The 27,654-nt window shown below is 41.7% G+C and overlaps 1 protein-coding gene across 9 annotated transcripts in view; it reads right to left on the bottom strand.

The window, feature by feature from the left end:
• The window catches only part of LOC101742513 (neurofibromin), an 87,257-nt gene extending 60,403 nt beyond the window's left edge, over window positions 1-26,854 (bottom strand). For 4 of the 9 annotated variants that reach the window (XM_062675374.1, XM_062675371.1, XM_062675367.1 and 1 more), the window contains exons 1-21: window positions 26,287-26,602; window positions 24,948-25,091; window positions 24,596-24,782; window positions 24,181-24,302; window positions 22,242-22,341; window positions 21,236-21,336; window positions 19,749-19,898; window positions 18,904-19,003; window positions 17,814-17,956; window positions 17,209-17,402; window positions 15,063-15,171; window positions 13,656-13,814; window positions 12,687-12,880; window positions 12,189-12,372; window positions 11,031-11,217; window positions 9,881-9,925; window positions 8,660-8,759; window positions 7,433-7,571; window positions 5,741-5,849; window positions 5,577-5,640; window positions 3,292-3,463 (exon numbers count right to left, since the gene is read on the bottom strand). In XM_062675374.1, the coding sequence (XP_062531358.1) occupies window positions 3,292-3,463; window positions 5,577-5,640; window positions 5,741-5,849; window positions 7,433-7,571; window positions 8,660-8,759; window positions 9,881-9,925; window positions 11,031-11,217; window positions 12,189-12,372; window positions 12,687-12,880; window positions 13,656-13,814; window positions 15,063-15,171; window positions 17,209-17,402; window positions 17,814-17,956; window positions 18,904-19,003; window positions 19,749-19,898; window positions 21,236-21,336; window positions 22,242-22,341; window positions 24,181-24,302; window positions 24,596-24,782; window positions 24,948-25,091; window positions 26,287-26,346 (2,763 nt within the window). In that variant the 5' untranslated portion in view covers window positions 26,347-26,602. Of the gene's footprint in view, window positions 1-3,291; window positions 3,464-5,576; window positions 5,641-5,740; window positions 5,850-7,432; window positions 7,572-8,659; window positions 8,760-9,880; window positions 9,926-11,030; window positions 11,218-12,188; window positions 12,373-12,686; window positions 12,881-13,655; window positions 13,815-15,062; window positions 15,172-17,208; window positions 17,403-17,813; window positions 17,957-18,903; window positions 19,004-19,748; window positions 19,899-21,235; window positions 21,337-22,241; window positions 22,342-24,180; window positions 24,303-24,595; window positions 24,783-24,947; window positions 25,092-26,286; window positions 26,603-26,670 lie in introns of those variants that run through there. The other 5 variants (XM_062675366.1, XM_062675368.1, XM_062675369.1 and 2 more) reach the window with 3 other exon arrangements.
• Between the last annotated feature and the right edge of the window lie 800 nt (window positions 26,855-27,654).

Genomic DNA, 27,654 nt, shown 5'->3' with positions numbered 1-27,654 from the left:
CGCCCATGGGCTTCAGCAATGCCGAGGCAGAGGCAAGCCGCTGCCTACAAAATATATCAAAATACTAAGATATATACTTAAAAGGCAACTCTTTAACTTGTAGTAAATCTAATTCATATATCAGTTGTTAGTATGCACTAAGCATGAATAGGCCTCATAAGCTTATTTCTGGCGCGAATTAGCTCCGCGTTCCAATTCGAAGGGTGGGACAATTAGTTATGCAATCAAAATTCAGACCTCACGTCTCAAGGTGGACCGTGCGTTATGTCTATGGGGACTGATAACCAGTTGAGATCAGGTGGGCTGATAGCTCGTGCACTCGTCCAATTAATAAAAAAATGTGGTTATCTATGGTGTAACGAGCTTGTCTGGATTCGTTCCGAATTAAACAAACAATAAGATACAAAGAGAAAAGTGAAACGCCATGAATTTATAGTGTATAGCCAAATATATGCCGGTACGAGTAACGCCATCTGTCATCGAAGAGCTAAAACGTTTATCGAAACAACTAGTACTATCGGGAACGTTCTCGATAATTGTGTCGACTGTAAATGCGTTGCAGAGACGACATGAAAGCAGGCAGTAATCGATTCTACTCGAAGCGAAACTGAAGAAGCGAATTGTGAAGTGTACCTTGAGAAAATGTTTAATAGAGTTATAATTTGTACTTCGGTGAAAGTTTTACCAATATTAAAAGTCTTATTTAAAACTAGCGACCCACCCTCGCTTCGCTTTGGACACATTAAATTTTATTATTGATAAATGAGTCCCGCGATGTTACCCGCGGTTATTGACGTACCGCGGGTGACGCCGCGGAACAAGGCTAGTCTAATAAAAGTGCCAAGCCAAAGTTACTCCTTATATCATCAGCTACCCATCAGTGAAAGCCTCATCAAAATCGGTCCAGTCGTTCCAGAGATTAGCCGAAACAAACAAACAGACAGCCCACAGACATACAAAATTAAAAATATTTTGGTATATATACTGTGGTATACATACTTACGCATTTACTAAATGACCACCATTTTACTGATATTATTTTTCATCCAATATCATCTATTTTCCTTTAGTTTCATCCCAGTTAATTAATGTCTCAAATTAATCATCTTCATTTCATTTCATTTCATTTCACTCCAGGTGTAGATCTCATTAAAAATATTTTTCAGGCTTGGGAAGAGTCGCATAATGCCCTTGGGGTTTTCTGCGACTTATCTAAAGCTTTTGATTGTGTTGAGCATAATACATTGTTGAGGAAATTACACCATTATGGTACTAGGGGCGTTTCATTAGAACTTATTAAATCTTATTTATCCGGAAGAATCCAAAAGGTAGACGTTAAACTCCGTTAAAGGAACGAGATCTTCCGGTGACTTACTTAATATGGGTGTTCCTCAGGGTTCCATATTGGGTGCCTTCCTATTTCTTGTATATATCAATGATTTACCTAAGTTTATTGAAACCCGTCACGAGGTCGTATTATTCGCTGATGATACATCATTATTGTTTAAAATTAAACGACATTTGGAAGATTATGACGATGTGAATGATGCTATCTCGCGCGTGGTACATTGGTTTAGTGTTAATAATCTGTTATTAAATAACAAAAAAACAAAATGTATAAAATTTACCACACCTAATGTTAGACAAGTAGACACTTATATTACTGTAAGTGGAGAGTCACTGGAGCTTGTTGATTCGACAGTTTTTCTTGGTATAACAGTTGATTCCAAGCTGCAGTGGGGTCCTCACATATGCAAGTTAGCGAGTAGACTTAGTTCTGCAGCGTTTGCGGTAAAAAAAATACGAACGTATACTAATGAAGATACGGCACGCCTGGTTTATTTTAGTTATTTTCATAGTGTTATGTCCTATGGCATTTTGCTATGGGGCAATACTGCCGATGTCGAAACGATTTTTATCCTGCAGAAGAGGGCTATTCGTGCTATTTATAATATGCACCCGAGGGAATCCTTGAGGGACAAGTTTAAGGAAATCAAAATTCTTAACTTTAGGGTCCCAATACATTTTTGAAAATTTATTGCACGTGCGTAAAAACATGGAAGAATTCCCCAGAGTCTGCGATTTGCATAATGTGAACACTAGGAACAAACATAGGCTTGCGTTGCCGGCGGCTCGAATTAAGAAAATAAGCAACTCTTTTAGGGGCCTGGGTGTACAACTTTTCAACAAGATCCCACAAAACGTTCAATTACTACCTGTTCATAGATTTAAGAAAACTGTCAAGGAACGTTTGTGCAACAAGGCATATTATAAAGTTAAGGATTATTTACTAGATGGCACTACGTGGGAATGAAGCGTTCGCTCCTGGCCTTTTCATTATTAATTTTTTTTTAATTGTATTTTTTGACTTGTTTTTTTCGTTTATTGTAAATATTGTTACTTTAAAAAAAAAAAGAAAATGTTTGAGAAAAAACAAAACAAAAAGCCCGCTGAGTTTGTTTCGCCGGTTCTTCTCAGGACTGTGGTTTTTTTTTTGGAACCGGTGGTAGAGTTATCATTGTTATTTATATTTTGACATTCAACAAGTGTGTTACACTGACATCTAAGTTGAAATAAATGATTTTGAATTTTGTATTTTTCAAATTATTTTTTCAAGTATTTCACGTTGTTTTATTTTTTTAAAGAAAAGAACACTTATTGCGGCATCACTATAATAGTGAGACATATGCTGTCTCGACACTTTTTGTAAATAATAATCTGTTCTATAAAGTCGTAGTACATTATTTTATTCTACCATCAATAGTCTTCGCAGGGCACGCGACGTAAACAATATTTTAGGTAATTTTTTTTACACCTAGGGTTACATTATTGGAATTTATTGAGGATTCCTAATTTTTTCAAAAAAAGATTATGGCCTATGTCACTTGGGAATAGTTTTTTTTTTTATTGCTTAGATGGATGGACGAGCTCACAGCCCACCTGGTGTTAAGTGGTTACTGGAGCACATAGACATCTACAACGTAAATGCGCCACCCACCTCGAGATATAAGTTCTAAGATCTCAGTATAGTTACAACGGCTACCCCACCCTTCGAACCGAAACGCATTACTGCTTCACGGCGGAAATAGGCGGGGTAGTGGTACCTACCCGTGCGAACTCCCAAGAGGTCCTACCACCAGTAAACCAGATTCCAAACAGTGAAAGAATTTTTCAAATCGATTCAGTAGTTTCGGAGCCTATTCAATACAAACAAACAAATAAATCTTTCCTCTTTATAATATTAGTATGGATAACGATAAGTACGTTTAGAAGTTTATAATATAGACCGACCTGTTGGTACTGATCGAAGAACTTGTCGATGATGGCCTTGATCTGATCGAAGAGTATGGGGTAGAGCTGCGGCGACATCTCCCTGCCGACCACCTCCTTCACGTGGTTCTGGATCTGCTGCCCGAAGCGATCGTTACCGCAGAGTAGCAAGCGCAGAAGCTGCCCTATAAACCTGGGATGTGTGGAATGCATGGTAAGTTGAACGGTGCTTGGCTACGCCCCGTCATGACGTGTGCAAGCGTAGTGTTCGCTCACGCGGCCCGCACCAACCTGAAGCCCCTTCAGGTTATTCAATCCCGATTCTACAGGATAGCCGTCGGAGCACCATGGTTCCAGAGGAAGGCGGATCTCCACGATGACCTGAAGCTCGACTCTGTCAGTAATTATCTACAGTCGGCATCATTGCGCCGCTTTGAGAAGGCGGCACGACATGAGAACCCTCTTGTCGTGGCCGCTGGAAACTACATACCCGATGCTGTAGACCGAACGGTAAACAGTCGACGTCGCCCTAAACACGTCATTACGGATCCTCCCGATCCATTAACAGTGCTTTTAGGTACCATAAGCACCGGTCACCGTCCTCGTCGAACCCGTCGCTTGCGACGAAGGGCTCGAGGAGCGGATTAACCCATAGACACAGCCCACTGAGTTTCTCGCCGGATCCTCTCAGTGGGTCGCGTTTCCGATCCGGTGGTAGATTCTGCGAAGCACGGCTCTTGCTAGAGCCAGTGTTAGCAATGACGTCAGGTTTGAGCCCCATGAGTTCAGTTACTAGTTAAGGCTACGCTGAAATGGTCTCTCAAGACCATCAGCATAGGTAAGAAAAAAAGACATTGTAAAGGCGAGAGGACTTAATGCGTCCATAATTATAAGTTGTGTTATGCAAAAGAAATTTTGGGGAAAACGGCGAAGATAACTTTTTTAATGGTGGTAAGACGTATTGTGAGTCCGCACGGGTAAGTACCACCACCCTGTCTATTTCTGCCGTGAAGCAGTAGTGAGTGGCGGCATTTACGTCGTAGATGTTTATGTGCTCCAGTAACCACTTAACACTAGATGGACTGTGAGCTCGTCCACCCACCTAAGCAATAAAAAAAAATATATACATATTTAGGCAGAGAGAGAAAGAGACAGAATATACATTATTGCTCATCAAAACTCAACTCATATTCAAAAACATTCAACATGCTGTATAATTGTAGAATAGGCGGTTTTATCGCTAAAAGCGATCTCCTCCAGACAACCGTTTGACAAAAATATAGCAGGTACATACGTTGCGGTTTACTATCATGTATTAATAATATTTTACTTATATTATATAACTAGTTGACCCGGCAGACTTCGCAGTGCCTCAATCGATAAATAAAAGACCTATTTGTATAAAATAAACTTAAAACAAACAAAAGGAATCCGTCCGAAGGAAAAACAAAATTGTTATTTTTATTTGCTGCTTTTATTTGCTTTAAATGCTGGGAGTCCTCAACAGAGCGAAGCGGTACTTCACGCCTGGACAAAGGCTTCTGCTTTATAAAGCACAAGTCCGGCCTCGCGTGGAGTACTGCTCCCATCTCTGGGCCGGGGCTCCCAAATACCAGCTTCTTCCATTTGACTCCATACAGAGGAGGGCCGTTCGGATTGTCGATAATCCCGGTCTCACGGATCGTTTGGAACCTCTGGGTCTGCGAAGGGACTTCGGTTCTCTCTGTATTTTATACCGTATGTTCCATGGGGAGTGCTCTGAGGAATTGTTCGAGATGATACCGGCATCTCGTTTTTACCATCGCACCGCGCGCCATCGGAGTAGAGTTCATCCGTACTACCTGGAGCCACTGCGGTCATCCACAGTGCGTTTCCAGAGATCTTTTTCGCCACGTACCATCCGGCTATGGAATGAGCTCCCCTCCACGGTGTTTCCCGAGCGCTATGACATGTCCTTCTTCAAACAAGGCTCGTGGAGAGTATTAAGCGGTAGGCAGCGGTTTGGCTCTGCCCCTGGCATTGCTGAAGTCCATGGGCAACGGTAACCACTCACCATCAGGTGGGCCGTATGCTCGTCTGCCTACAAGGGCAATAAAAAAAAAATTAAAAAAAAATTATTCCGAGCATTTTCATATTTATCTACCTTTTAAACCTTCTCTGGACTTGAACAAATAATTCAAGACCAAAATTAGCCAAATCGGTCCAGCCGTTCTTGAGTTTTAGCGAGCCTAACGAACAGCAATTCATTTTTATATATACAGATATATAGATACTTAGAGTAGACTGGAAGCTGTATGAACACTTACTGTGTCACGGGACAGTACTGGACTTCCTGTGAGCTGTTGGCGAGCACTGTGTATTTTCTTGAATCTGAAAGGTATTAGGGATTGAAGGTAGTGTTCTGCACATTCATAAAAAACAAAGTCTACAAGCGAGTCCACGTTGGAGTGGAATGGTCCCTGGACCTCACCGTGGCCGTGCACGATGGACCAGGTGGGGGGCGCCGGCCTCTTCTGCAGACAGACTCCGCCCAGCGCGCACAGGAACGACGTTATGTTCGCCCACTCCTGTATCTGCATCTGGGACGAGCAAACAACAACGTATCGTATGGAAGTTCAATATTACTGTTACGCCGCCGGTAAGAGTAACGCCATCTATCGCCGAATAGCCGAAACGAATATCGAAGGATCTAGTGACATCTAGAACGCTCGAGAAGTACAACGCCATCTATTGTCAGATAGCGGATACACACATCGAAAATACTCGACTAGTGAGGAACGTTCTCGATAATTCTAGGGATGTCGTATCGACTGTAAAAGCGTTGCAGGGATGGCACGCAGTTAGTTAATAGTTGGTTTTATTCGGATCGAAACAGCGATCGGATCACCTAAAGCGAAGCGGGAGAAGTGAATTAAGAATTTTAAAGTGTACTGTGGGTGTCCTAAGTGTTAATAAATTTTTTTTTTGTACGTCGGTAGAATATTTATTTATCCCGAAACACCAGCGCGTCACATTACCATTGATCTATTTTCGGAGTCATTCTTTTTATTTTATTTTCATTGCATAGATGGGTAGACGATCTCACAGCTCACCTTGGTGTTAATTGGTTACCAGAACCCATTGTGAGTCAGAGAATTAATTAACAGTTTACATAAATAACGTATCCGAAAATTCAGAAAAAAGGTTATGAAAAAAAATGTTTTTATAGATTGCGAGATTTTTTATTGCCTTTACAGGCACACGAGCATACGGCGCACCTGATGGTAAGTGGTTACCGTCGCCCATGGACGTCAGCAATGACAGGGGCAGAGCCAAGCCGCTGTCTGCCGTCGAATACTCCCCACAAGCCTCGTTTGAAAAGCCCTAACTAATCCGGGTAACCTTAGAGGGTTATGTCAGCGTAACTGGGCGAGTACCATTCATAAGACCTGTTCTTTTATACTAATTTCATCATTAATCTCTTCAACTATTCATTGGCTGGCCACTTCTGCTGGGAAATCACGCGATTCAGTTTGAAGGGTGGGACCGGTGTTCAACTTATGTCTCAAGGTAGGGTCGAGATCAAACTAATCTCTATGGAGCTTTACTGGTGGTAGGACCTTTTGTGAGTCCGCGCGGATGGGTACCACCGCCCTGCCTATTTCTGCCGTGAAGCAGTAATGCGTTTCGGTTTGAAGGATGGGGCAGCCGTTGAAACTTTACTTGAGACCTTAGAACTCAGGGTACTTAGTATCTCAGGGTGGGTGGCGCATTTACGCTGTGGATGTCTATGGGCTCCAGTTACCACTTAACACCAGGTGGACTGTGAGCTCGTCCACCCATCTAAGCAATAAAAAATAAAAAAGCCTAGCCCCTGCTTACCGTTAAGTACCCTCCGCAAGCCTCCTTTGAAGAAGGACAGGTCATAACGATACCTTTTTTTTTCTTCTTTGTTTTACTCTACCTAACCTTAGAGGGTTATATCAGCGTAACCGGGTGAGCAACATTCGTAAGACCTGTTCTGTTATACTAATTTCAGCAGTAGCCTCTTCGAATGTTCACTGGCTGGGGCTTCTGCCGCGAAGTCACACGATCCAGTTTGAAGGGTGGGGCCGACATTCAACTTATATCTCAAGCTAGGGTCGAGATCTGATTAATATATTTGAAGCCTTAAACAAATTACCTCGAAGTCATGTTCGCTGCTGCTGTGATTGGAGACCCTTCGCTTCACGGCCGTCCTGTGGAGGGCCTCCATCTGACAGTCGTCCAGCTTCTCGCCTTGACCTTTGGGGAACTTCTGCAAGAGCTTACAGAGGGAGTCCCTGCGACAGGATAATTAGGATTGAAAATTATTGGGCGGAAGAGTTTACACGTGTGTCTGATAGACGAGGTATGTGTGCTTTTCAAATAAGAATGTGCACGTCGATGACTTTGATCTGTCAAAGTTCCATAAAAAAGTATGGACAGCAAAAAAAAAAAACATTTACTGTTTAATGTATTTTTGCCTAATTATGAAGACTATTAATATGTTTGTTTTAATGAACCATACACCTATATAATTTTCTTGATATGATGAATACTGGTCGGGGTCAACTAAACATGAATTTAGATTATATAAAAAATAATAATATCAAGGCTGCAACAGTGTCGGGCTCACAATTTATGGATTGGCGACGATCATGATGATTACTTAAGCAGTGGGATGAGTGGAATCGGTAAACTCCAAGATTTGGATTATTTTTTAGATTTGGATTGGACTACTTTTTTTTACTGACTTTACCTATATTTTTCGATTTGACAGCTATGACGTCACAATATGGCGCAGGTCCACGCACATTCTTATTTGAAAGGCATTATATATACTATAAGGAAGAGTAGACGGTCAACGCTCTCCCGGCCGATCATCCACAAGGTGGACAGACTTGATTAAGTCATCTACGAAGTGTTCCCTTACTGAATATGCACGGAACGCCACAAATAGAGAGATGGAGAAGTCTCTCAAAAGCCGCAACCAAGCATTAAGACATACGTAACCACGACTATCAATGTCGCTATCCACTGCGCCGAGGACAGAAGTGAATGGAAGAACATAGTCCTGACAAAAGTGCTCAGTAAAGGTCACGACCCTCAGAACTGAGGAATACGACGCACGGAGGAGGAGGAACCACGACTACTCCGCCAGGAGTGTACGACTGAGAAGAAGAAATATATACTATACTAGAATTGTCCATGTTATGCCAAAAATCAGACCGACAAAGAAAAGACCGAAATGCGAAGCATCTTTAACGGTATAGAATTTAATCGAATTTTAAAAACATAAGGCTGAGATTTAGAGCTCTGTCGCTTTCAGCTCAGGTGGTGTGAAAAGTGAATTATTGCGTTCCACACGTCACTGAGTCATTCTACGTACCAACATCTGAAGGTCTCCTCCCAGACCGGCTGGACCCCGTTGACGCAGTGCTCGATTTTCCTCAGCAATGCCATTATGCGCTTCTGCAGAGCCGCCGAACCTGTCGCGTACATATACAAGATATAGACCGACAGCACACGCAATAAGATTCCCCTCAGGCTTGCAACCACATATAGATTTTACGTAATGTAGATTTTAACTGGCATGTAGATCATCGGTGCCCTACACGGCTCACTGAAGAAGTAATTGTGTCGATTTCTCTCTTCGATCATCTTACTAAGTCAAATATCTAAAAGGCTCCGCGAAAGACGAATCCGAAGATATTGGAAACGAATCTATTTCTAAAAGACTAAAACGTACATTAACAAACAAAAAAAGACAAAGTTAGGCAATCCAGGCGTTTTAGTAACAGAAATCGACATAATTACTTCAGTTCGCCGTGTAGGGCACCGGTGACCTACAAGGGAGTCAACGTGTTAACTATTATTACGCGCTGTGGTTCGGGATAAATAAAAATTCTACCGAATGCCAATTAAAACTGTATTAGCACTTAGAACACTTTAAAATTCTTAATTCACTTCTTCCGCTTCGCTTCAGGCGATCCGTTCGCTGTTTCGCTTCGAGTAGTTCCGATTACTGACTGACCGCGTGCTATCTCTGAAACGTTTTCAAACGACATCCCTAGAATTATCGAGAACATTTCTCACAAGTCGAGTATTTTCGATGTGTGTTTCCGCTATCTGACAATAGATGGCGTTGTACTTCTCGAACGTTCTAGATGTTACTAGATCCTTTGATATGAGCGTTTCAGATATTCGGCGATAGATGGCGCTACTCTTACCGGCGTAACAATATTAAACTAATTAAATGAAAAGACCTCACGGCGTTCCAGGAATTAAAAGCTTGTTACATTCAAGCCCTGTTTGCAACAATCTACAACGTTAGTACAGTCCGTCCGATGAGTGATGACACCAGCACGGTGAAAGGGGGAAGGACTCTGGACAACGTTAGTACAGTCCGTCGAACGAGTGATGACACCGACCCGGCGGAGGGGGGAGGACTCTATGTCGTGTCCTATACAGTTGTCTATCACATAGAGTTCGTTATAGAGACTGCACAGTCCGCCCTCCTCAGCTAGAGACTTCGGTCCCCGGGGACCGGAGCCTGGGTGTGGTCGGTGCATTATTGTAATAGCTGAACAAGATATCGAATAATACTTACTGTGTATGTTTTTATAGTAGCATCCTTTTCCTATATCCTGATTGGCTGCGTGTGTTCATAACATCGAAATTAAATAAAAAAATATTGTTTGTTTAATTTTCAAGGATTATATTAGTTTGAGGTCAATGAGTGAACGTTTTGGGTGACTGTTTTTCTGTTGATTGCCGGCGGGTTCTTTTCTGTCGATTTGCTTTTCATTACACGACGGTATACCTTTACCATGGGAGTCGTTCTTGACCTCACGTCAGAGCATCACTAAACAGGCGCGCTAGAGTCCGCGGACAGCAGCGCGAGCTGCTCCGCGCGAGCATAACCTCAAGTGTTCAGAGACCTCATTCTCGGTGTAGCCACAACAATAACGACAGCTGTCTTGTTAGGCAGATTGAAATGGTCTGTTATTATTCAGATTCCTCTACGGATCAGAGACAGTGCCAGAAAAGACGCAATGGCAAAAAGATGGATGAGTTTAAAATATGGATGTGGCGGAGGACGTTCTCAATACTCTGGACTGCCATGAGAACTAACGAGTCCATTTTAATAGAGCTAAATTAATAATTATTATTATATTATAATACTTTGTATTAATTGTATGTATATTTACGGAGATATGTATGTGTATATGTATATGTATGTGTATGTGTACATATATGTATTTCACTGGAATGGTACACCGCGCGTAGTTCGTTTCCAAATGATTCTTGTCCACCTGATGGTTGTCTGGAAGAGATCGCTCCTAGCGATAAGACCGCCAATTGTACTTTTTTGTTTTTAATGTATCGCACTGTTTATTTGATTTTTGGTGTACAATAAAGAATACTCTCTCTCTCTCTCTCTCTCTAAACATCCGAAAAAAGGTTATTTGCCATCTGCCAAGAACGTGTTATGAGCTTCTTCGGACAGATAACGCGCTCTCCCAGACATGAATTAGGGAAGCTCATAATTTCGGGTCGCATAGAAGGCAAGCGCGCCGTGGGCAGAACACCAGCCGGATGGTCAGATCTGGTCAAGGGAGCGGTTGGTGGCATGTAATCCGTGCCATCCATGACCGAACACTATGGAGGAAAGTCACATGTGGTCGCGATCTTCAGTAGTGATGGAACGATGAAGTGGAAAATGGGCTGTTTGTGGTAACTCTCAAGGTTCTCCGTACCGGTGGTGAGGACGGAGGAGGTGTGCGCTATCTCCTGGAACACGGAGTAGTTGGGCAGCAGCGAGTGCGCCGTCAGCTCGTCGGCCCCGCAGCGGATGTCCGCCTCCTGGCACAGCAGCGCGAAGCACGACATGGCCACCAGCACCACGTCCGTGTCGATCGACCACAGGCACATGAAGAACACCACCTGGATATCGCTCTCTTGGGTATATATATATATTTTTTTTATTGCATAGATGGGTGGACGAGCTCATAAGTTAGTACCGCACGGGTAGGTACCACCGCCCTACCTATTTCTGCCGTGAAGCAGTAATGCGTTTCGGTTTGAAGGGCGGGGCAGCCGTTGAATTATACTGAGACCTTAGAACTTATCTCAAGGTGAGTGGCGCATTTACGTTGTAGATGTATATGGGCTGCAGTAACCACTTAAGACCAGGTGGGCTGTGAGCTCGTCCACCCATCTAAGCAATAAAAAAAAAAGATTAATTGACAAGAAAAAGTCATGAAGTGAAATGTGCAAAAGCAATAAGACGATACGTGCATTTTCAATGTAAAAGTTCAAAATGGGTCATTTAACCCGTTATGGTACATATGTTGTGTTAATTATTTTTGTTCCGTCTCTTGGCAGACTAATCCACGGTCTGTTCGTAACAAAGCGGTTACAGCTGTCCCTGGGCATCACGGCCCCGAAGCAGTAAAGCAGAACAGCATTATAGCTGAAACTTTCACCTCATCTCTTAAAGATTTTAGGGACATTCACGTAGTTGTGTCTGAGAGCTCCGATAAACTTAAAGACCGATGGGTTGTAAGGTCGTTCATCGATCTTAGTAATTCAATATAAATTACATTACATTACATTACGTTTTCAAACAAACTTGATCGAGACGAAAAGCTTTCTTCCTTAACTTAACCAATGTTTACAACATTGCTACCAACATAAATAATAAATTAAGTCAATTTTCATTTAATCTCATTTCTAATCCAATCGATTAAGATGTCAAATTAATCAACTTCATCTCGTTTCTATCATTTTTACATACTATACCAGATACATAAGTGAACAAGACTTGGCTTAAAGGTCCGGTTACCGGGTCGTAAAATTCGAAAATAAAAAACAGTTTACGAACGCGGCGGATAGATGGCGCCACACGTACTGACCTCGAGTTTGATGTGCGCCTGCTTGCATATCGGTATGTGCGAGCCGACGTTGGCGTACTCCTTGTGCGCGGACAGGAACTCGTTGCGGTAGGTCAGTATGTCGCGCAGCCAGCGCAGCACCTCGCGGTAGTTGCCGATCTGACGCTGGACCAGCTTCTGGCTAATGTTGTACAGCACCTGGGAGCTGCCGACGTCACGGTCGTTTACGGCAAAGGATCCGTTTTTATAGAGCTCAGATGGGTGGACAAGCTCACAGCCCACCTGGTGTTAAGTCGTTACCGGAGCCCATAGACATGTACAACGTAAATGCGCTACCCACCTTGAGACATAAGTTCTAAGGTCTCAGTATAGTTACAACGGCTGCGCCGCCCCTCAAACCGAAACGCATTGCTGCTTCAAGGCAGAAATAGGCAGGGTGGTGGTACCTACCCGTGCGGACTCACAAGAGGTCTTACCACCAGTGACACAAGCATTAAAAAAAAAAGTTGTCATGCGAACCTGTGGTCCCAGAAGGTAAGCAGCGGCGCGTCCGGGTTCCAGTTGAGGACGCGGTCGGGGCGGTGCAGCGCCAGCAGCGCGTCCATGGCGGCGCCGGACACCTCGCCCAGCCCACCCTGGTGCACCAGCGACACCAGCCCGTTCATCAGCTCCGTCGTCGACGACTGCATCTCTAGGTTGGAGCGGCCAGGGTTCTGCGACACGAACGCCCTCTCACTACAAACCTTCCTGACGCTATTTGGTACAAGCAGCATTTCGCTTAGCACGTGACATTTATCTTTGTAATTAAAGGTGCGTTTTATTTGATATCAGCATCACAGTTCGAATTGAGTTTCAATTGAGTTTACTCCATTCGAATAGCTGAAGAAGTTACCAAATTTTAAACTTTGAATGGCTCTCCTGTAATGTTGTAAAAAAATCGCTTAAACCAATTAGCCTTTCACTCCTCAATATAGTTTAAGTAATATGGTGACTAGATGGCGCTGTCAGTCGCTGCCACAGAGTATATACGCACACAAGAAAAACCATAGTAATTACACAGCCCACTGAGTTTCTCGCCGGATCTTCTCAGTGAGTCGCGTTTCCGATCCGCTGGTAGATTCTGCGAAGCACGGCTCTTGCTAGGGTTCGTGTTAGCAACGTCATCAGGTTTGAGCCCAGTGTACTAACATACTCGTTAAGATTACGCTGACATAGTCTCTCAAGGCTATCAGCATAGGTAGGAAAAAAAAACATTAATTACACAGTGCACCAAGTTTCTCGCCGGGTCTTCTCAGTGGGTCGCGTTTCCGATCCGGTGGTAGATTCTGCGAAGCACTTCCCTTGCTAGCATTACTGTTAGCAACGTCGTCAGGTTTAAGCACCGTGAGCTCACATACTTGTTAGGGTTACGCTGAAATGGGGCCTCTAGTGCCATTAGCTTAGGTAGAAAAAAAATACAGTTATTACTGAAGGTTCAGACAGACTCACGCTCAGCATCAGCATGGGGTCGGCATGAATCAACTTGACCATGCACAGCAGCAGGTGTCTGTAGGCGGGCATCTCCTCGGCCCGGTTGAACTTGGACTGGACCTCCTTCGACTTGAGCGACAGGGAGATCATCCGGAGCGGCGTGTGCGCCACGTAACCCTGGGAGTTGATGAGTAGCATCCGTCATTAAAACCACTGCCAACTATTCGAAGCTCCGGAAATAATATGGGTGCAATAATATCTAAAGTGGCCTAAAGGATAAGACGTCCGGTGCGTTCGTGTTGAGCGATGCAACGGTGTTCGAATCCCGCAGGCGGGTACCAATTTTTCTAATGAAATACGTACTCAACAAATGTTCACGATTGACTTCCACGGTGAAGGAATAACATCGTGTAATAAAAATCAAACCCGAAAAATTATAATTTGCGTAATTACTGGTGGTAGGACCTCTTGTGGGTTCGCACGGGTAGGTACCACCGCCTTGCCTATTTCTGCCGTGAAGCAGTAATGTGTTTCGGTTTAAAGGGTGGGACAGCGATTTAACTATACTGAAACCTTAGAACTGATATCTCAAGCTAGGTGGCGCATTTACATTGTAGATGTCCATAGGCTCCAGTAACCACTTAACACCAGATGGGCTGTGAGCACGTCCAGTCATCTGAGCAATAAAAAAAAAGACGCCTTACGAAAACCGAAGAACAATATAATATATATTTGGCCATGAATAAATGTAAAGTTGCTGTTACAACTAACGCCACCTCTAGCCCGTTGGTTGTACTATGGCATAGAAACTCTGTACTAGCATGATTTTTTTTCACTTCTAGACATTACGAGGTCTACATAGGTTAGGTTTGTTCTAAAAAGCTATACTATTAAAATAACTGAATTTTGTTAACACTCTTGCGTACCTCTTTCGTCTCCTTCACATCCATTATCCTCTTCATTGGCGAGAGCGAGACAAAAATATTATTAACCAATTAATCGTGATTTACTATTGAGTCTTTGACATAGCGTGTCAAAAGTGCTTGTGTTAGAAATACAGTAGTAGGTGGCGGTTTGGCATTACTGATATCCATGGGCGACGGCAACTGCTTACCATCAGACGGGACGTGAGGGCGTCTGCCAATGTCAAAAAAAAAATTGTAAAGACTACTCGCCCACCACATATATAGTACATTGCTTATACAGGTGCTGCTAAGTGGTTACCGGTAGCCATAGACATGTCAACTGTCAATGTCACTTCCTAGAACTACATAAGCGCGGAGTCTCATTTGGAATTGGTAGAGCAACTACGTTATCTTCGATGCATACAAAATGTACATTTTTAAATGACTTTGATTAAATGACCCTTCAAGGTCAAGGACGGTCGACGCGAGGAGTCGTTTATCATCAGACAGAGCTGTATACCTGTGTAGCTTTGTTCGACGTATCCGTGAACATTGCCCGGAGTTCGGCGGCCCTCGGGTACAGGAGGTCGATCTGCGGCCACCAAGGCAGTCGGGGTTGTTTTATTATCCTGGAAATAAATAAATAAATTTTACGGTAGGCTGCGGCTCGGCTCTGTCCCTGGCATTGCTGAAGTCCATGGGCGATGGTAACCACTCACCATCAGGTGGGCCGTGTGCTCGTTTGCCTATAAGGGTAATAAAAAAAATGTTTAGCAAAAAAACTATCAGAGGTAGTGTTGTATATTCGATGCCTGCGCGGGTAGGTACAAAAATTCTGCCTGTTTATTCCGCTAAGCAGTTGTGGGTTCTGGTTCTTCAATCTCATGCTTCAAGGTAAATTTCCAGAGCACTCCTTCTTCATCTTCTTGCCCTTCACTCACAGCGTGGAGTCGGTACTGCGATGCCTCTTTCTCCATCCAGACCTATCATAAGTCATCTTGGCACGCATATAACTACTAGCTTAAAATAAAACATTCCTATTGAAAGGTTGGAAATAAAACCAATGCGGTGGACCGACCAAATTAAGATGAGTTGCTCGCTCCGGGCAATTCAATATTGCAATAATTGTTACGTTATAATACTCATTGTAAAAACAAATATTGTGTGTTTCCCGAGCGCTATGACATGTCCTTCTTCAAACGAGGCTTGTGGAGAGTATTATGCAGTAGGCAGCGGCTTGGCTCTGCTCCTGGCATTGCTGAAGTCCATGGGCGACGGTAACCACTTACCATCAGGTGGGCCGTACGCTCGTCTGCCTACAAAGGTAATAAAAAAAAAATCTAATACTGGCTGACCCGGCGGACTTTTTAGTGCCTCAATCGACAAATAAAAGACCTAAACTTTTGTATAAAATAAAACAAATATAAGGAATCCGTTCCATGGGGGCCACATGAAAGGGAAAACAAAATTGTTATTTTTATTTAATTCCGAGCATTTTCATATTTATCTACCTTTTAAGCCTTCGTCAAACAGAACGCGTACTTAGCGCCGCGTACTTAACGTTGCGCTCTTCAAATTGACTAGACGAGTCTAACGCTCCTTGACGCAACGCATTCGCCAAATCATAGTGCCTTCGATAGCAGTGTGGAAATTTAAAAGTATTAAGAAATCGAGTGATTCATATGTGGCATTGTATAAGCATGGATATTTTCTAACTATTTATATCATTTTTTCGGGAATTATCTAGTATTTTAATACACATTCACTCCGACGCTAAAATAAAATTTGTAAAAAATGACAACGCCTGACGTCAAAGCTTCCTAACACCGCGCCAGAGCGCTGCGTACTTATAGCGCTGGGGCTCTGTTTGACGGTATGTTACCATAGTAGTACAACACATCTCGGCGTCAAAGCGCGGCGTCAGTTTAGCGCTCTGACGCGCGCTAATTACGCGTTCTGTTTGACGAAGGCTTTAAACCTTCTCTAGGCTTCCACAAATCATTCAAGACCAAAATTAGCCAAATCGGTCCAGCCGGTCTCGAGTTTTAGCCGTGAGCGAGACTAACGAACAGCAATTCATTTTTATATATATAGATTTAAGAAAAAAAGGAGATGCCCGCTGAGTGATTTGATTTGATTAAAACTGCAGTGGGAGGTCCCCTAAATGAGTGCAGTAGACTTGCCTCGAGCAGGGAGAGATGGCGGGACACCGTGAGACGCATCAAGTCTGCCCCTTCCAACACTACATCGTCTTCTCGCATTAAAAATGTATAATGTCAAAACTTACTAATTTTACAGGAGAGTTTTTTAAGTTTAACATGTGATATTTTTAATATTAATCATCTTTGCAACATTTATTTTTAATTTTTAAACCAGTTACATTAACTATCTGTCTTTTAAAGTAAGATAAAATTATGTATTAATTTTGTTAATAGTATTCAAAATATAGGTAAACTAAATTAAAATAAAACTATACTACGCTCTTTTGACAGTATTTTTGAGAACAATACTGGTGATACCAAATGACATCATGTTAACGCATATTAACTCAATTTCGAATATTTTTGGAAATTTTACACTTTTAATGCGAAAAGACGACATGACGATCACGACCACTTTGTCAAGAGTAACGCGATTGAGAAGAACAAATTGAAAGGTTATCTTACCTGTTCAAGGCGTTCACAATGACGTAGTGGTAGGAGATGTGAGCGTTGAGGTTCAGGCAGACCTTCAGGGCGTCGTTGTTGTGGGGCATGATGCGGAACAGGGACACGAAGCAGTCGGTCATGAGGTCCAGGTCCGAGTAGCCGGACAGCACGCTGCCGCGTATGTACGACTTCGAGGGGTTGAACAGCAGCGACTGGAACGATGGGGCGTTAGGGGTGACGACAGGGGAGTTGGGGGCGGCATGCACGTATGGTAGGGGAGAAGGTTCCCAGGGTTGTTCCGGAAGAAAATTGGGGACAGACTTTTACTGGTGGTAGGACCTCTTGTGAGTCTGCACGGGTAGGTACCACCATCCTGCCTATTTCTGCCGTGAAGCAGTAATGCGTTTCGGTTTCATGGGTGGGGCAGCCGTTGTAACTATATGAGACCTTAGAACTTATATCTCAAGGTGGGTGGCGTATTTACGTTGTAGATGTCTATGGGCTCCAGTAATCACTTAACACCATGTGGGCTGGAAGCTCGTCCACCCATCTAAGGAATAAAAAAAATATGGACGTAACTATAGCATTATACATTAAATCTCCTCCCTCCGCCCCCCACTCACCTTGAGGTCATTGATGACAGACTTGACGAGTACGAAGGTAACGTTCCCAGAGTCCGCCGTCTTCAGGTACGTCGAGGCCTTGCAGAGCTTCACGCTGGTCACCACGGCCGCCTCTATCAGCTGCTTCGAGTTATTCTGCGGGTCTGAACGGTGGGGGGACCGTTTTTACTTGATCCCCTAATATGGTTAAAGCTTTATGAACCCCCTCAGAGTATTGGGCCAAAGCATTATTTTTATTCTTTTATGTACTGTTACGCCAGTAAGAGTAACGCCATCTGTCATCAAATAGCAGAAACGAATATCAAAAGAACTAGTAATATCGAGAACTCTCGAGAAGGATAACGCCATCTATTATCATATAGCGGAAACACATATCGAAACGACTAGTACTACCGGAAATGTTCTCGATAATTGTAGACTTATCGTGTCAAGTATAAAAGCGTTGCAGATATGGTACGAAGGTAGCTAGTAATCGGTTCTACTTGAAGCGAAATAGCGAATGGATCACTTGAAGCGAAGCGGAAGAAGTGAATTACTAATTGTGAAGTGGTCCTTAAGCGTTCTAAATGTTAAATAGAGTTTTAATTTGTACTTTGGTGAAAGTTTTATTTATCCCGAGACCCACCGCGTAACATTACCAAAACTTAAGTCCGACACAATAGTAAGATTACAATCTATATCAATGTGGGAAACGGAGCGTTTACAGTGAAAGGGATGAATGTATGGGGAAGAAAGGGACGGAAAGGAGATGGTTAAGATGGCGATCGGGCATTAGAAATGTGAACATTTTACGACGAGTGCTATATTAAATGTTGTTACTTTTCCAAAAAACTGTTATTTACTTTGAGCTAATTCCACATCAATAAGGCTAATAAGTAATTTTAATTTAACGTAAACCATTATTTTATCTAATGTCTCTAAGAATAAGGTCCACCGACCTTATTTAGTGTCTATTAAGGCTAAGCACTTTAGATGTTATTGTGATGCTTCAGATGTTATTGTACGTTATTTTATTGTCATCGGTTCTTGGACACGTGTGTGAATCGTCAAATTAATTGCACGTCTCGAAGCCAGAAGCCAAAAAACTTACGGAGTCCTCTCTTGACTGAATCGATGAAGTGCTTCTTCTTCGTATGTCGGGGGCTGCACGGCGCTCCGCTGTCGGCGTTCACGATCTCCTCCAGGACTTTCTGATGAAGAAGCGTACGTTACTGACGCGTCCAGGTCCAGTTGCACCGAGACCGACTCTGAGCACACCGAAATACCACATATCCTGAAGCCACTTGCGCGCCCCTCTACTTCGATTAGCACACGCGATAAACCGGTATTTATGAGACCACACGCTATCAAACCCAGCGGTTGGTACGTGGCCATTATCGCTCATGGACGTTAGCAATGTCAGCACGACCAAGCTGAAGGTTACTGGAGACACTTTTCGAGTTTACAGAAAGACAGTTTCATGTTTACTGGTGGTAGGACCTCTTGTGAGTCCGCGCGGGTAGGTACCACCACCCCGCCTATTTCTGCCGTGAAGCAGTAATGCGTTTCGGTTTGAAGGGTGTGGCAGCCGTTGTAACTATATTGAGACCTTACAGCTTATATCTCAAAGTGGGTGGCGCATTTACGTTATAAATGTCTATGGGCTCCAGTAACCACTTAACAACAGCTGGGCTGTGAGCTCGTCCACCTATCTAAGCAATAAAAAAAAGGTGGTGAGCCTCGACAAACTCCAAGGAGCTTAACCCAGAGCCGGGGGGTAGACGGCAGAAAAGATCTCCAAAAACGCACAATCATTAACGCTAATCAGTGACGCGTCACATTTTTTCACAAGTTTGTCAATGACTGACAACAAACAAAAACATACCTTAGTGTTCTGACATAAAGTATCTCGAGGCCGCATTACAGTTCGAGCCGTTAGGGTTGGCGAGCACTCACCGGATTCAGGACTAGGAGCATGATCTGTAGGGGCCACATCGCCGCCCTGGACTTCTTGTTCTCGGCGAAACTGTCCTGCAGCATGTCGAACAGGGTGTCGCAGCACTTGCCGAGCTCGTCGTTGGGCGTGCACTGCACGTCGGAGAACTCCTGGAGCGAACGACACGGGATTTACGTCATCAGGTTTGAGCCCCATGAGCTCAACTACTAGTTAAGGCGACGCTGATATAGCCAGGACCGGTCACCGTTCTCGTCGAACCCGTCGCTTGCGACGAAGGGCTCGACGAGTAAATTAACTCTCAGACACAACCCACTGAGTTTCTCGCCGGATCTTCTCAGTGGGTCGCGATTCCGATCCGGTGGTAGATTCTGCGAAGCACGACTCTTGCTAGGGTTCGTGTTAGAATCGTCGTCAGGTTTGAGCCCCGTGAGCTCACCTACTAGTTACGGTTACGCTGGAATAGCCTCTCTAGGCTACCAGCTTAGGTAGGGAAAAAAAAACACAGTATTGGTGTCGAGAGTTACTCTCGGAATTGTAATTCCTTTTCCTAGACCCTTATTAGCAGAGATGGACTCAAAAGTCGCATCGTGTCTCCCAATTAAAAACTGGGTAATATTCTTGTCACACTGGTTCTTCGATAAGTCATGATGATGCTATTAGCTCGTTCTTAGCCCATTAAGTTTCTCGCCGAATTTTCTCGGTGGGTCGCGTTTCCGATCCGGTGGTATATTTTGTGAAGGACTGCTCTTGCTGAGGCCAGTGTTAGCAACACTCTGGTTTGGGCCCCGTGAGCTCACCTACACGTCAAGAAGCTGAAATAGCCTCTCAAGGCTATCAGCATTGGTAGGGAAAAAAAGCTCGTTCTCTTTGCCAACAAACGTTAATGTCAATAAATATTTTTTTTATAAAAAAACAGGGTAGTTGTCACTAAATTCAAATGTTGAATTATAAAGAATAGTTTTTCTTACAGCCTTTATTACATACAAACGGTGGAAGATAGAAGTAAGGAGCACAATCTCAGTGTATTAAAAAGTATCTGCTGAAAGAGAGCCGATTAAGATGGCGCCACAGTAGCAAGTGGAAGGATTTTAAAAACAGCGCCATAAACTATTCGAGTACGATACTCGAAGTTTAGAAGAAAAAGAATCGAAAAAAGAATCGTTAAGAAGAAAAAGAAACACGTGTTACTGTAGTAAAAATAAATACTTCAGATTTAAAAACAGTCTATTTTATAACTACACTAGAAATGATAAATATTAAATTTATCAACCCAGCACACTTGATTCTGTTCAAAACTGCTATATTCATATAAATTCCACTTCCTACATTAGCGCTATGTCGGTGAGTCTTTCAACAATAACTCGCTGTTTACAGGCGATTACTTTTTCAACTTGTCCCCTAAACAAGAGGATGCTCCTTGCTTCTTCTTTCTTTTTTTAATATAAAAGAAGATGGGTCGCTAATCCGACAGTAGTACGATACACACCTGCGGATAAGTGTCCATCCAGTTCCATATAGCTTTCTCCAGAGACACGACCAGTACTATGTGCGCGGATTTTCTTAATAATCTAAATTTTTGTATCGACTCTGTAATGTATATAATTATAATATTATAATTTTCAGGATTGATTTAGGCCTTCTATGGCTTCTGGAGACCAATTAACACCTCGTACGCCGTCAGCCCGTTCTTTTTACTGCCCTTATAGGCAGACGAGCATACGGCTCACCTGTTGATGAGCGGTTACCGTCGCCCATGGACGTCAGCAATGCCAGGGGCAGGTCCAAGCCACTGCCAACAAGTCTTCGCGGCATACAGGATAAGTTTTTTTTTATTGCTTCGGTGGGTGGATGGACTCACGGCCCACCTGGTGTTAAGTGGTTACCGGAGACCATAGACATCTACAACGTAAATGTCGCCACCCACCTTGAGATATAAGTTCTAAGGTCTCAGTATAGTTACAAAGGCTGCCACCCTTCAAACGCATTACTGCTTCATGGCAGAAATAGGCAGGGCGGTGGTATCAACCCGCGCGGACTCACACGAGATCCTACCACCAGTAAAAAATCGTATCGAGTGATGCAACTGTGTCGGTGTTCGAATCCCACAGGCAGCTACCAATTTTGTCTAATGAAATACATATTTAACACGTGCTCACGATGACTACCATGTCAAGGAATAGCACCGGGTAATAAAAACCAAACACACAAAAATTGTATTGGTAAATTTACTGGTAGGTATCTCGCACGAGTAGGTATCACCGCCCTACCTATTTTTTTAGTGAGTCTACTGCTCTGATTTGAAAATTGGAGCAGTAAACTCACTAAGCAGGCGCTGTACTAGAAATCGAGACTTAGAACTATATCTCAAGGCATTTAAGTTATTGATGTGTACGAAGCACCGGTAACCACTTAATATCAGGTGTACCCGAAAACTCTTCACACGTATGAGCCCTTAAAGAAAACCGTGTATGTTTTATGCAATATTTACATACCTTGCAACAATCGTATCAATCTTAATATATCGACGTTAATATGTTGAATTAATTCTAGGTCTGTATAATCAGGATTTTCTTCTGAGCTTGAAGACAGCTCCTGCGGGTAAATTTAAATAAAGTTTTATAGTAACCTGACCGCACGTTATCCGGTTACGTCTGTCAATTTACGAAGGCTGGAGGATGAATAATAACTTGACCTGGCTCTATTTCTCGTGTTAGAGAGAGATAGAGAAACTTCTAGGGCAGAAACATCAAGACCATGGTCAGACTGATCCTTTTGTATGCATGCGAAAGAAGAGGCAAAATTCATCATAGCTGAGCAAAAGATACTGGGAGAGATGCTAGGGCCAGTTCAAAGGGATGACGGTAGTTGGGGGAGATGAAAGCGTTTCGGCAAATGGGCTTCATTTCCTTATTGATTTTCTTGAATGAGTCGAGTAAATTAAAATGCGCTTGCGTTTTTCATAAAAAGTTTTTAAGACAGTGACTCCATGACGTTACTCATAGGTAAAAAATATAAAATTATTTATTGGGGTCTAAGGTTCTTCGCGCGAACATAGGAGGCTCTCAAGTGGTTCGGGCTTGTATTCCGGATGGACCAGGATCCGGTGAGCGGGAGGAACGGCGTCCAGTAGAGACACCTAAGTACCGCTGGTCTGACGCTGTGAAAGGGGATCTACACTCCAAGTCCCAGACTAGCAAGATGTTGCGCAGCCCGGGAAGAATAGCAGCGTTTATTATCGAAGGTCAAGACCCACATCGTGGTCATAGCCCTGACGCAGTAGCAGTATATACGTCAGATAATGTACATAGATACAGATGCAGTCGGTACAAAGTGAACTCTCTACGGCCTACGATTCAGCGTAAATTCTACCGTAATTACAGGCATCGCAAGGTTTAAATTCATTTTATATTTCGAAATTTTTCATTTGTTACATCATTGAAGTTTTTTTTTATGGGATTTTATGACCTGGTAACTGAGACCTTTAAGTCATGTCTTATTTTAATTTATATTCATATTTTTATGAAAAATGATATTATGGAGTGAAATGAAATGAAGATGATTAATTTGAGACATTAATCAACTGGGATGACATTAAATGATATGAAATGAGATGATATGGGATGAAATATAATCTCAGTAAAATGGTGGTCATTTACTAAGATTTTTTCAGTGGACTTTTTGGAGGATCCCGAGAAGTTACGTCCAGCGGCTTTGTTTCATTTTCCCACATTTGTGCACTTTCACAGATATTAAACAGTTAATAAACCACCGTTACTACACATTTAAACCTGAAGAAGCACTAAATAGGCAAAATAAAAGAAATCACACAACTTCACTCCTCGCGTTCCCGCCAAAAAGTCCATCATTGAAGTTTTGTAGAAAATAAAACAGATTACATCGATTTGTTTAAAATAAAATGGTACTTAAATGTAATCACTTTGAGTATTTACGTATATAGATTATATTTACAAAAAAAATATACAGTATATTGGTAGCAGCAATTTCGGTCAACATTATTTGAGGATGTCAGCTTAAAGGTGGTCTAACTCACAATTGTTCATATTCGTGCTTATATATTGCAATTTATTTAAAACATAATAAATTTTGATGCAAAAACGGTTTATCCCTAGTTACACACAAAGATAACAGATGGCTTTGTAAACATTATTATTGCACAAATTGTTTTTGGGTACGAAGCCATGTAAAAGTTAATTCATACCTCATTATCTCCATACTTACTATAGTAAGCTTAGGTCACTTTTATGCTGACGGCTTCAATTTAAACAATGAGAAGCTTAATGACGTTCTTTCCTGTATAACAAATTACTAAGCAGTTTAGTTACTTTATTTCATACTCTGGTTTGCAGATCCGAACTTTCGCTTTACAGAAAAATAAAGCAGGCTAGTGCTTATGACTTTTAACAATCATACCTGTAGTCTAGCACTGATCCGGTTGAACACTGCATTGAAGAAGTTTAGGCTGAGCGCAAACAGAACCTTACTAGCCAATTGCCTCAATAAATTGTTGTTCACCACATTCTCATTACGTGAATCTAAAATTACAAAATCATTATTGTGTTTCTAATATATAAAACAATCATTATTGTGTTTCTGATATATTACACAAACATTATTGTGCATCTAATCTGAATAAGAATTTATTAATCTTTTTTTTTTTAAGATGTATATTTCCAGGATAGATGCTAAAATATCAGTGAAGTAATAGTACTCCAAAAATTAAAATCCCATCAGAATATTAAACATCGGACGGTTAATAAAAATCTTAGTAAATAGCTACAAAAAAAAGATTATCTTACAAGTCATAATTAAAATATCATTCACTCACCCATAAACTGACAGACTTCCCGAAGCAGAATTTTTACATTCATTGCTTCATCATATTTGGCAGTATCCTTGGGCTGTGAGCTGAGGCATATCTCAAGTGTGTCCAGGACTATCACAAGACTATCGTGGTAGCCCTTCTCCAGCTCTGTTTGAGGTCTATTGATGCTGCTTGTGAATGTTGGCTGATACTAGGAGATTAAAACACATAAATAGTTATTAATACATATAATTCCAGAATAGAAATACAATGAAATGCAAAACAGATGTGAATCATTATTAGCGCAATGACTGAACTTATGCAATAGTAAACACTAAGAGTTTACTGTCATTTAGAAAAACCAATCAGAACTAACCAGTTCATTTACTCTCTGCAGTATTTTCGTCAGCCCTGAAATGACTAATGAGAACCGGTATCTGCTTATCTGGACGAGGCATGCTTTACATTGTTCCTCATTAATCCTTGAGTGCAGGTTCTGTGCTCCCGTCCTATAAGGGAGCTGTTGTGAGGAGAAACATATACATTAAAAACATTTTACTGCTTAATTTTTCAATGATTCGTAATAGCCATGAGTAATAGAAAAGCATTTGTTGCTACCAACTTTGAACACTTTGATGTAGGACGTCTTGTGAGTCCGCATGGGTCAGTATCACCACTTCACCTATTTCTGCTGTGGAGCAGTAATGTGTTTCGGTTTGAAAGGAGGGGAAGCTATAAGTTGTATAGTTATAACTATACTGTACGCGGACCTGTAGGCTCATATGCTCAAGTTGAGAGAGTCTGCTAACACTGGTCCTAGGAAGAGCAGTGCTTGCAGAATGTACCACTAGATCAGAATTGTGACCGACTGAGAAGATCTGGCGAGAAATTAGTTGGTTATGTCTATGAAAGGCAGTTTAGAATTGGTGCTAAAAGAACATATTTCGGCTGTCCGTTCCATTCTGTGATTACAACATTTGGAATAAGTGCTTCAAAGGGTTTCCCTTTGGGACACCGTCTATTTGGAGTCAGAGGAACATAATGCTAACAGCAGGTAAGTATTCATGAGCTTCCCCTTCCAGCTACAGCAGCTTCCCCATTCACCACAACGATACTCTAGTTGGTCATCTATTTGGATTTACATCAACTAAAAAAATTTTAAATACTTCTGGTCGAATATGTCGTGAGTATAAACAATTTGGTGACAGAGTCCTGCCTATATCTGCACCATGCAATTCTGACTGCATGACTCTTCAGAGAGACTGTAAATGTACCACTAACCAGCTCTTTAATACATTAAGGTATCTTTATACATTCTCAACACTAACTACAATGTGGGCTGTAAGCTTGACTATTATCAGTGCTGATCTAAATAGTGAATTAAATTTTTGTCTTATTCAAACAAGGTTTTTTTCAAACGATTAAATTTAAAATCAATAATGTAATAGAATGTAAACCGCGATTTCGGCTCGAAATACATATATAAACAAAGATTTATATTGATTTTATTTGACTAGGTGCGCAGTGTGTGGGCGTTCCGAATTACTATTTTACGGAAAACCTAGTATTAGATGTGACTGAGATGCAATTTTTCTTAAATCAAGAAGTTGTGCTAAAAATATTGTACTCTAGAAGCCAAAATTTAAATATCTTGTAAATACACCAAAAGGACCCACCCTTTTGTAATTTTTTTTTATTGTTAGTTCGTACAATACCTGTTCTTCGAAACGCGCTATCAACGAATTAGCCCATTCTCCAGGTTTCTGCGTTCCCATTTTTCATAAATAACAATGTTTTTCTCATAAAAATTTGAAAAATAATTTAGTACATTTTAGATAGTATTTATTACTAAACTTCCTTTCATTCATCCGTTCGGTTCCTTTGCTTTTTTTTAAGGGATTTTATGACCTGGTAACTAAGACCTTTAAATCATGTCTTATTTTAACTTATATTCTTATTTTTATGAAAAATGATAATATGGAGATAAATGAAATGAAATGAAGATGATTAATTTGAGACATTAATCAACTGGGATGAAATTAAATGAAACGAGATGATATGGGATGAAATATAATCTCAGTAAAATGATGGTTATTTACTGAAATTTTTTTAGTGGACTTTTTGGAGGATCCCGAGCCGTTACGTCCAGCGGCTTTGTTTCATTTTCCCACATTTGTGCACTTTCACAGATATTAAACAGTTAATAAACCACCGTTATTACACATTTAAACCTGAAGAAACACTAAATAGACAAAATAAAACAAATCACACAACTTCACTCCTTGCGATCCCGCCAAAAAGTCCTCCTTTGCTTTTATTAATACAGTGCTGCCATAACTGTAACTATTTCCTACCAAACATAAAGCTAGCTGAAGAACTCACATCCCTTAATGTTTAGTTTATAAAACATTACCTTGACATTTCCAGCGAGCATTTCAAGATGTAATATGTAAGGAGTCATACATGTTAATGGCAGGTTTAGGCAAATTTTGGATGTCTATCGGTGTCGATCGTTTGACAAATTGTCTTATGCCCCATGGGGCGACTATCAATTTACTCATAACTACCACTGCCCTTACTGTTTTTGGCTTCTGTTGAGGTCACTTCATCGATCAAATAAATATTTTTTTAATATAATATTTTACTAACAATCACGCCACGTTAGCTGGTCCCGTGATAAGTTCATAAAGAACTTGTGTTACAGGTACCAGATATCGGAAATAAATGTAAGATTTTTATTATACACATATATTTAATATACATCCATAACCCTGGAAAAGACATTTATATTTATCATACAAATATCTTCCCTTGGCAGGATTCAAACCCGCGACCCGAGAGCTAAGCGTTAGAAATTGAACGCGAGATGTAACCCCTGCTTCGTGCGTTTAGCTTCTGCAGCCACAAAACTGCGTAATAAAACTGAGTAATAAATCAATAACATAGCGTATTAGGAAAGCTCATAATTTTGAAGGCATTCGTGCTATAGGCAGAACACCAGTCACCGAGATGTTCAGATCAAATAGGTAGAGAAAGCGGCTAGTAGTAGTCTATACCACAAGAACAATATAACCCATGACTGA

This window comes from Bombyx mori, chromosome 23 (genome assembly GCF_030269925.1).
Source record: "Bombyx mori chromosome 23, ASM3026992v2".
In the NCBI taxonomy this organism is placed as follows: Eukaryota; Metazoa; Arthropoda; class Insecta; order Lepidoptera; family Bombycidae; genus Bombyx; species Bombyx mori.
Note: the sequence above shows the minus strand (reverse complement) of the source record. Positions and strands in the feature narration are given on the sequence as shown.